Source organism: Microtus ochrogaster, linkage group LG1, assembly GCF_000317375.1.
Source record: "Microtus ochrogaster isolate Prairie Vole_2 linkage group LG1, MicOch1.0, whole genome shotgun sequence".
NCBI classification, from domain to species: domain Eukaryota; kingdom Metazoa; phylum Chordata; class Mammalia; order Rodentia; family Cricetidae; genus Microtus; species Microtus ochrogaster.
Genome location: NC_022027.1, coordinates 43,195 through 54,106, shown reverse-complemented (window position 1 = coordinate 54,106; position 10,912 = coordinate 43,195). Strand labels below are relative to the sequence as shown.

The 10,912-nt window shown below is 39.1% G+C and overlaps 1 protein-coding gene and 1 non-coding gene across 2 annotated transcripts in view; one reads left to right on the top strand and one right to left on the bottom strand.

Moving 5' to 3' along the window:
* Positions 1-10,647, top strand: part of LOC101994209 (leucine zipper protein 2) — a 388,597-nt gene extending 377,950 nt beyond the window's left edge. Inside the window, exon 10 of the mRNA XM_005358954.3 lies at positions 10,526-10,647. Within this exon, the coding sequence (XP_005359011.1) occupies positions 10,526-10,633 (108 nt within the window). The 3' untranslated portion in view covers positions 10,634-10,647. The remainder of the gene's footprint in view (positions 1-10,525) is intronic.
* On the bottom strand, positions 9,349-9,454 carry LOC113457529. The gene has a single exon (XR_003378087.1). It is a non-coding gene; the product is annotated as a U6 spliceosomal RNA (small nuclear RNA).
* Positions 10,648-10,912: the final 265 nt, after the last annotated feature.

Genomic DNA, 10,912 nt, shown 5'->3' with positions numbered 1-10,912 from the left:
CTCACTTCCTCTTCCTCCCAGCATTCTGTTCTGTTTACTCCACCCACCTATGTTCTAAGCTATGAGCCCAAGCAGTTTGTTTATTACTCAACCAATGAAATCAACAGATTGATATATGACACTCCCACATCAGAGATGTCTCTACAGATGGCTTTTTTCCTTCTTATCCTCTTTTCTTCTACTCTTGTTTGTCTCTTCTCATCATTTCCTCCTCTTCTTACTTCTTTTCCTTTACTATAGCAAGTAATACAGAGGAGATAGAACCTTAGAGAAATACATTACACTGTTTGAGTTGAAAAGGAGAATATGTAAAAGATGTTGGAACCACTCAGCCATGTTTAACATCTGATTTAATTGTGTGAAGATACTGAAAGAGCAAAGAACTGAACTTTTTGTTTTGTTCCTGTTGTTTGGTATTTTTTTTGGGGGGGGGATATTTGTACTTTTATTCTTCTTTCATACAATACATCCCAACCATAACCTCTCCTGCTTTCTTTCCTCCTAGTTCTCCACCACTTCCCCTCTCTCCCAGATCCAGTGTGCCTCCATTTCCCTTCAGAAGAGTAGGCCTTCCAGTGATAACAACTGAACAGAGCATAACAAGATGCAATAAGACTAGGCATAAACCCTCATATCAAGACTGGATGAGGCAACCTAGTAAGAGAAAAAGGGTCCCATGAGCAGGCAAAAAAGTCAGAGACACCCCCATACATGCTGTTAGGAACCTCAAAAGAACCCTAAGCTAAACAGCCACAACATGTATTCAGAGTGCCTAGTGCAGACCCATGTAGGCTCCACGTTTGCCCCCCCCCAATCTTTGTGAGCCCCTATGTGCCCTGCTGTTGTAAGGAAGCCACTTCTTTCATTTCCAGCTCTTCAACCCCAAAATAATCACATAGAAACTGTGTTAACTAAATCACTGCTTGGCTCATTAGCTGTAACTTCTTTTGGCTAACTCTTAACATCTTAATTTAACCCATTTCTAGTAATCTGTGTATCACGGCTGTGGCTTATCAGGTAGAGTTCTGGCATCTGCCTCTGGCTGGGATACATGGCTTCTCTCTGACTCCACCCTTCTTTCTCCCAGCATTCAGTTTAGTTTTTCCCACCTGGCTAAATTCTATCCTGATATAGGTTCAAAGCAGTTTCTTTATTAATCAATGGTATTCACAGCATACAGAGAGGAATCCCACATCACTCTGCTTAGTTTATTTTGTGGGTCATGCTCTGGTGTCCTTGACCCCTCTAGTTCCTACAATCCTTCTTCCTCTTCCTACAGTTCTGCTTCATGTTTGGTTTTGGGTCTGTGCATCTGCTCCCATCAGCTGATTGATGAAGTCTCTCTAATGATGACTGGGCTAGGCATGTGTCTGGGAATATAGCAGAGTATTATTATGAAAGACCCCCAAAATGGGCGTCACGTCTGAGGGATCCCCCTTCACCCAAGACAGAAACCAGGCCACTGGATGCAAAAGCAAGAGGAAGTTTATTGGATACACAGGTGCCTATGGGCACGTCAGTCAGCACAGCCGAGAATAGTCAGCCTGCTGAATGAGCATGCCGGGCTGAGAAAACATCACGCATTTATAGGGGGTTCAGGGGTTACATAAAAGATGGCGTAGCAACAAGCATTTCATTGGTTCCTATATATTGGGTGGGCTAGGGTCGAGATTGGGACAGAGTTGTTTATCCATTTGCAGTTTTATGGAAAACCATAAAATCTAGATATAGCTAAGTTCAGCTCTCTGGGTATTTTGACAGACTGTTGCAGTGGTTAGCTGTTTTCCTGTAGGCCCAGCTTCTACAGAGCTAGCTGACAGCAGCTATCCTGTTCAGCAGGGCCCTATCTGCTTCTCTAAAATTTGTTTTTCTAAGCTTATGTAGCTGACTTAATTTGAACCTTGCTACAGGCTGGAACGGGGGTCTTTCAATTAGGAATCATTTCATTGAGATTTTTGCTGTTTGGCTTGGTTTTACTTTTTGTTTGTTATTTTCCTTTGGTCAGTATTATTTGGGTCTAGGCCAAGTCTGTAAGCCATCCTGGATTCTGGTTCCTGGTCATAGGCTTGATTTCCCTCCCTATGGCTTGGGCTTCAGTCATTGGTTGGCCACACCCGTAAGCTTTGAGCCACCATTGACCCATCTTGCAAGTAGGGCAGGCTTAGGGTTGAAGATTTGGGGGTTCGGTTGGTGGGCTCTTACAGCATGGAATAAACCATCATTGGCAGAAGCATCAAAACATAATTTGATTTTTCTGAGACAATGAGTATCTCTGTCCCAGTATCATATTTAAGAGCTAAAATAAAAACTCCCTCCCTCAGGGTCTATTTGCAATAAGCCAGCATTTCCCTATATTGCCAAAAAATATCAAACTTTTTACTGTTCTTGGTCTTGATGACAGATGTGAGAGATTTCTAGGAGAAAAAAAAAAGAAGAGACATCATCACAGACTTTAGAATATTCCCAATCTTCTTGTTCGTCAGGATTCAAAAGAACTAAATTAAGATACTTAAAGTACCCCTCGCGGTCCTGAGTTCCTTGCTCGTGATCTCTCTCCTTCTGCTTCTGATTTGGACCTTGAGATTTCTGTCTGCTGCTCCAATGTGGGACTCTGTCTCTGTCTCCTTTCATCGCCTGATGAAGGTTAATATTCAGGAGGATGCCTATATGTTTTTCTTTGGGTTCTCCTTCTTATTTAGCTTCTCTAGGATCACGAATTATAGGCTCAATGTCCTTTATTTATGGCTAGAAACCAAATATGAGTGAGTACATCCCATGTTCCTCTTTTTGGGTCTGGCTTACCTCAATCAGGATAGTGTTTTCTATTTCCATTGAGACAATGGGGATGTTCTATCGGGAACTCACCAAGGCCAGCTGGCCTGGGTCTGAAAAAGCCTGGGACAAAACCGGACTCGCTGAACATAGCGGACAATGAGGACTACTGAGAACTCAAGAACAATGGCAATGGGTTTTTGATCCTACTGCACGTACTGGCTTTGTGGGAGTCTAGGCAGTTTGCATGCTCACCTTACTAGACCTGGATGGAGGTGGGTGGTCCTTGGACTTCCCACAGGGCAGGGAACCTGGATTGCTCTTTGGGCTGATGAGGGAGGGAGACTTGGTTGGGGGAGGGGGAGGGAAATGGGAGGTGGTGGCAGGGAAGAGACAGAAATCTTTAATAAATAAATAAATTTTAAAAAAAAGATACTTAAAGTAACAGATTCTGTCAAAGCAGTCATCTCAACAATCCTTACTGGAATGGAAGACTTTTCCCGTGGTGTGCTGCTTTGACAATGCACCTTATTGGAGATATTATCCCATTCCCGAAGCTAGTCTTGACCCAACATTCCTCACTGTCTCAGTTCTTCAATGTTTTCCTCCAATTGCAATGACTCTGTACAGCATTTGCGTCCACCTCTCAGGAAGCACTTTTACTCCTTTTTCAATTCCAGTTTTCTAAAAGCTAACCTTTCATTCTTTTCCACATTTTTCATTACCTAAGATTAGGGAAGAAATCTTGAGGGTGAGGATGCAGGTCAAAGAATCCTGGCGGCAGTTGGCTGGAACTGTGGGGGTCCTGAAAAGGGGGTGTACCTGCCCTTAAGCCCCACATTTGGGTGCCAAATGTTGAAGGTGAGGAAATGGGTCAAAGAATCCCAGGCTAACTCCAAAATATTCCAGTTATATTTTCTTTGTTATAAGGGGTGAACTCATAAAACAGGAATGAGAAGTCCAACCTCGGCTGTGTAGCATGGGAACCAGAGAGAGAGAAAACCTGGGTGGGTGGTTTCCTCTGCGTACCCAAAATGTCATGCCCTAATCTGGTCCAACCTCTTAAAGATCAGAGGTTGACAGAGCTTCCCCATCAAATAAATATGACTATTGTTATTTCATCACCTTTTTCAAATGTCATATATTTATAAAATATACATAAACACTAGAAAGACTTCTGCTTTACCTAGAGCTATATTTCAGTGATAAATATTTTTGGATAAATGAAGCACAAGGTATATGTTCAATCTTCAAAGAACCCTCATAAAAACAACCATCAATGAAAGAGACAAAGAAAAGACAGTCTGTTTAAATTATAAAATGGCCACATATATATTGTATATGCTTATAATGCATAGACCCAACTCAGCCACATGCATATCATTATGGAAATGTTATATTGTTGTGTCCTAATAAAGATTCTATGTCATCCTTTACAATATAATAGCTTTAATGGAGGATTTCAAAATGTTTGACTTGGATTTTGATCCCTTTTTATATATTTGAGATTTGTCCTTTTTTATTAGAGAACCAATAGCCTTGGATATCCTGTTAGAAGAGTTTTATATTATTTTGGCTTGAAAAGAATAGGAAACATTGAAAGCTGAGAAAATGAGTCTCTGGCACGGAACTATTCCATTTGCTGCTAGGAGAAATTCTCACTAATTTAATGGCCTGATGTCACAGATGTACTCTCACATACTAAAGACTAGAATTGTGAGACCTGGCAACATGACACTTCCTCTGTGGGAATCTGCTAAGCTTTATTTTGGCCTTTGAAAGTGAGTTGAGCAGTCCTGGGCTGGGTCAACATTAACCAGACCCTGTACTTATTCAAGCAAACAATAGCTCTTGAAGCAACAACTCTCTAAAGAATACAATCCTTTTCTGAATTTGGGTTCTTGCATTCCAACAATAATTACCACAACAGCACAAAACAACCAAGGTGGGTTGACCTCATTTGGCAGAACATCATAATTACAAGCCCTACAAAGATAAATAAATTGTCTGACTTTCATCTTATTTACATGCTAATATAGAAGTAAACTCTGGACTTTGTTCCAAAAACTCAGTTTTCATTCCAATGTTCAACAGACTGAGTACAGTTTTTAGTTTTTTTTAGTTCTAGGTCATAGAGACAAAATCCATTTTCAGGATTATATTCTTTAGGTTTCAACATAATAATTCTCTTAATTAAGCACAATACTTTTTATAATGATATATTTTTAAATTGTTATAGATTGTTTTAATTTTAAATAAAAACAGAGTATGATAAATTTTCCTTGGCAAATTTATGAGCAAGGACTATAATACAATAGTCCTTTTTGTCTTTTCCCTTTTCCTTTTTGTAAACTTAACAGGATGAAAATTTCCCAAACAACTTAATAAAAACACATGATAATAAGTTGGAGATGGAGGGGAGATAAATGCATATGTTAATTATACTTATCATGGTGACTATATGCCTCCTGGAAGCAACCTGAACAAAGAAGTAGTGATCATGTTCTATGGCTTTAAAGTGGCAACCACCATTGTGGCAGGGGAGGTTTGATTGAGTCCATCATGATAAGGCAGGTTTGATTGTTTCAGTCATGTCAATTTAAGAAAAGTTCATGGTGACAGAAACGTGGGACTAGAGCACTTCAGATAATGTCAGATTATTAAGCCAAGTGCAGAATGCAAAATGGCTCAAAACTACCATCTTCAAAGATCTGACAATGGCAGACTATGACTGAGCAGTTCAGCGTTGCGTTCTATGTCTCAAAATCTCGGAAATCAGTGTCACTAGCTGGTGATTAATGTCCAAGCTTATAAACCTATAGAGGATATTTCACATTAAAAACACAACATCCCACTCTTGGACACCACAGGATCATGGTCATCTCACGATTAAAGTGTATTTCGTTAAACGTGAAGATTATCCACAGTCTTACACTACTCAAAATATCAAAGTCTCCTTTGAGACTCTTGGTAAAGTCAATACAAGTTACACATTCCCAGTGTGCAATGATACGGTGTGAACACTCCCATTCCAGGAATGAGGAGCAAGAAGAGAGAAAGAATAGTTCAGACCAAACAATAATGAATCCTGATAAAACAAAGATCAGATCCCACAGCTTCATATCTGGAGTGAGGAAGCCAAGGGAGCAGTATCGGCACTCGAGTGCACCTAAGAATCCACACCTCCATCCCTGGTGTTGTCGTATGAAAGTACATAGAGTCTCTCCAGCTGTTTCCACATAGTGCCTGCAGCTCTCCTTCGTAGACATCATACATCTCTAACATTCTGGAATCCTCATTGGCACTTTGGATTCACATTCACAACTGCAGAGTGAACTCCTCTGGGCTGGGAATCCAAACCTGGTCCTCAGTGACTGGTCTTATCTCCTTGTCTCTGGAACTCTGATGAAAAATTTGATGTCCCCATAACTTTTATTCTATATTCTGACAAATGCAGAATCATGCACATGACCAAAAATTTTGAGACCAGCTCAAGATAAACTCTAAATCTTCTTTACAAACATTACAGCAGCCTCTGAGTGTCTGTATAATGAACTGAGAACATTCCTTTTGTGATCCCTTTTGAGAAGGCCACACTGCAGATTCTGTCATCATGGGCTTTTTCTTTTCAAAAGAAACTATTTAAAATGAATTTGCTTAGTTACACACCAGAACGCTTAATGGAAAAAATCTTGTCCTTATAATATTATTTCTTAATGGGTTTTAAGACTTTTTAATTTTAATTACATATAGATGTGTGGATATGTGCATGTCATTGCAGGTGTCTGCAGTCACCAGAAGAAAGTGTCAAATTTTCTATGATCTGCCCAATGTGGGTGCTGGGAATTGAAACTAGGTCCCAAGGAAAAGCAGCCCGTGCTCTTAAGTGATGAACCATCTCTCGAGCATAGGGCTACACTAGAACACCTACATATATGTTATGGTTATTAGCTTTGTGTTTCTGTAAGACTCCTAACAGTTGGAGTAAGAAGATATATCTCTGACTCTTTTGCCTGCCCCTGGGACCCTCTTCCTCATAATGGGTTGCCTTGCTCAGCCTTGATATAATGGTTTGTTATGCCATGTTCAGTTTTTCCCTGGGATGTCTGCTCTTTTCTGATAGGAAACAGAGGAGGAGAAGTGGAACTGGGGAACGTAGGAATTGAGGGAGGGGGGCATAAAGGAGTCGAAAGAGTGAAAATCTGTACTCAGGATGTATTGAAAATAAAAAAAATAAAAAAAAGATCATTTCTGCCTCTCTTATCAATTCTTTTTTATTTTCTTTTTTCACATTTTTATTTTTAAAAAATTTACTTTTCATTTAACTCCCAGTTCCCCTTCCCTTCCCTTCTCCCACCTCCCTACCTCCCCCTTATTCCTACCTTCCACCAATTCCTCAGAGTGGGTAGACATCCTTGGGAAGTCAACAAAGTCTGGCACACCAACTTGGGGTAGGACCAAGCCCTTGCCCCACCCCCCTCATCCCATATCAAGGCTGGGCAAGGTATTCTTAGTCTACTGAAGGACTTTATACAGGGTGAAATACTCACAGACTTTCCAAATCCCCCTTTAGCATGTCTATTGTTATTGTTTTGTTCATCTCATATTACATATAGTGTAAATTAATGTGTTCTTTAAGTTGTGCAGATCTTGTCCTCGTTGTGACTGCCAGGGAGAGTCACTCTCAGTATCAATGTTTGATATAGCCTCTTACTTTAAAGTCATGTCTTCATTTCATCTGTGAGTTGGAGATAATGGGAAGAAGGTGGTGGGTACACTACTGATTTTGCCTGGAACAAATACAGGTTGGCTCTTGTTAAGCATGTGTTTCTTTGACTGGATAGATGGCTCAGAGTTAGGGGTATAACTGTGCTTGAGGACTTGAGATTGATTGTTCACACTCACAAGATGGCTCCTAACCATCTGTAACTCAGTTTCCAGGGGATTCAGTGTTCCTTACAGCCTCTTCAGGTACCAGTTATGCATGTGGTGAATGGACACACATGTTTTCTATTGAGTCAAGTTACCAGATGACTGATTGGGTAAATAACATAATGATAAAAACAGCATTTTTTTTTCTTCACATCCCAAAGGAACTTAACCCAGAGCAGAGATTGGGGCCATTTGTCATTTGCTATCTTCAAAGTGTATCAAAGAGATTGATGAGCATGTAAGAGTATCATTCTTTATTTTAAATGGATAGGATTTTTAATTTGCCCTAAAGTCACTGAATCAAAAAAGCACACAATAAAATATTTCTTTATAGCTCCCAATGAAAACAGAAAAAAATATTTATAGGAAGAAATGTTTTCATAATGGGATGAAACAACATAAATTCAAAATGTACAGGTAAGGGTTAACTCTATCACTTATTTTTAAAAACTTTATATAAATAGCTGGTCAATTCTAACAGGGTATATCACTTGAAATGTTATCTATATGGATTTCAAGTAGGCCACATGGCTATATACTGTATTGGAATGTCCTCACAGGGCTCTGTCACAGTACAGGTAACAGAGAAATACCCCAGAGTCTTTTCTTTCAAACAAAGAGGAAACAAGTGGGGTTGAAAAAACTGTTCAAATTTCATCTTCTTGATGAAGTGACTTGAAGTCTCTCTGTTCTCCTTTATCAGATAGGAATCATTTTCGACTTCCAAAGTCTGTGGCTTCTTCCAGCAAACTTTCCTATTCCTCCTAGACCCCCTTCCTCAGTCTCCAAAACCTCCTCTGCCTCCACCTAGAAAACCAAAGTCACCTTCACCTTTAGGTTTGGCCCAATCCCATGTTTGTTTCCATCAATTTCTCTGTCTTCTGTGGCCTCCTTGGCAGCTTTTGTGTCTTCCTCGATATTGAACCCTACAAAGTCAAACTCTTTGGATGAACCAGTTTCCCAACCAGTGACTATTCTTGTTTGAACAGAACCCTTAAATGATTCTTTAAAGGTCTCTTCAGTGGCATCCTCTGACAGACCTTTGACAGAGGTTTTGGATTGCTGACTTCTTGCCCCAACCTGATTCTTCTGCCCTTGATTTCCAATTTGTTCCAGAAGTTTATAGATTCTTTAGCATCTTCAAATGAAGCAGATTCAAATGCATTCCCTTTAAATTTTCTCTTTGGATTATGGGCACTTTGATAAAAGTTGCTTACTCAGATACTTCATGAAGAGTTTCTTCTGTTGCACCGTCGAAAAGGTTACATCAAACAAAGTTTCTGAATCACCACTCCAAGTGCTACTCTTTCCAGCTCTCTCTTGCTTTTGTCCTTTCTTCCATGCAAGTATTAACCAGGCCTGACCCTGATGAGCTTCCAAGATCAGACTATATCGGGCATGTTCAGAGTGGTATGGCAGTAGAAGGCTTCGTCCTTTCTCTACAGGGTTGTAAAGTGAAACATATTGCCCATCAATTCCTGCCCCCTGCTTTTCTTCATAATTTTCCTTTACATCAGCTTTGTCTTAAATTCAATATGAGCAATCCCTCACTCTTCCCATCCTTGAGGACAAGTCTGATCTCCATGGTATCTTCAAACACTTTTTATAATTAATTCCCAATGATGCTGAGAGGTTTTTTTTTTTATAAATATGGAATGCTTCATTAATTTGTATGTCGTCCTTATGGAGGGACCATGGTACTCTTCTCAGTATTATTCCAGTTTTAGTATATGTGCTGCGAGATGAGCATAAAGGTGTCACTGATAGCTTTTATCTTTTCTCTTCTTTAAAAAGTGCAAAACAGGTGTAAATTTATGTCTTATAAACAAGGTTAGGGAAGAAGAAAAATATAACTCTCAATTCCTCCTAGGCTTCAATGAAGTTAGGCTTAGGTATGAAGGGAAATTACTTAATTACTGTTTTCAGCCAAAGCTCAACACCTTGTTAAATTAATATTGGAACTGATAAATGAACTAGTGCTTTATTTTCTATGAGTTTGCTAATATTCCATAAACCTTGCTAGTCTCAATGTAATAAATATTTTACCATGTTTAAGAATTTTTTCAATAATTTTTAGCACACTATTTTTTAGAGTGATTTTTTATGAAGGAGTACAGTTACTTGTGGACATCTATGGGAGTTCCACGTAGAATAACTGAGGATTCTGGATGGGTTTTCTGTACTCTGCCCAGATTCTGTTCCACACTTGGGCTTCCTAGAGGACAACCATGAACCTTTCCATAGTGAGTTACACATTACTTGTACTTTTCTTTCAGTCAGGGTATTTTGTATCTCTTAGTGTTCCTAATGATATAAATTTTATAATGATATTTCAGTTCCCTGAGGTAAACAGCTTGCTCTTTGAAGGAACAGAATCCATGTAACCATCTAGGTATCTTCTGTAATGTTGTAACATATTTTCTGTCAAGTTGAGAAAATGTAGCAGTGTGTATTTATTATATCTCAGACAAGCTAGGAATGAATATAAAGAAGGGCAAGATTCCTGTCTTTTGAGAAATGAGGATCAATAAGTAAAAGCTTAGTACTTGAGAAATGTACATAATCAATGGGAAAAAATCCATTAGGCCTCACTAATGCAAAAATTTAACAAATTATTGTTCTTAATTTCAAAGAAAAGAACTGTTAGACACCTTTTAAGGATGAATTATATAATAATGTCTATTTTCTTTTTTAGGGTGTGAAGATGACATTGTATTTTATGTCATATAAACACATAAATCCATGTTTGTGTGAAAACCTATTTCTTTTATTGTTAATGATGCATTGTTTCTTTTTTCTCTGTATCTCCCTCTCTTCACAGAAAAGTTCTCCAGGAAACCATGAGAGCTCCCGAGTTCAGTCGACAAAGGAAGAGACAAGGAGAGCCTCTGGAAGATTTATACCCACAAAACTGGGAGAAAAAACATAATCACATAATAACTTCAAAAAATAAACAATTCTCACTTTGAACAAAAGAACAGTGTGCCCTCAATTTCAATGTTAAAGACCAAAATAACAAGGACCTCTTGAGACCACAACAATAATCAAGGGAAGGATTTAGGGAGTCCAGAAAGACCCAGGGATACCATATGTTGCTATATGTAGGTAGAATCTCCACGTTCTATTGGGAGAAGAGAGTAAGGGAGCTCAGGCAAGTTTGTTCCTTGCCCAATAGTCATATATAAATGCCTGGATGACTATAGTTTTG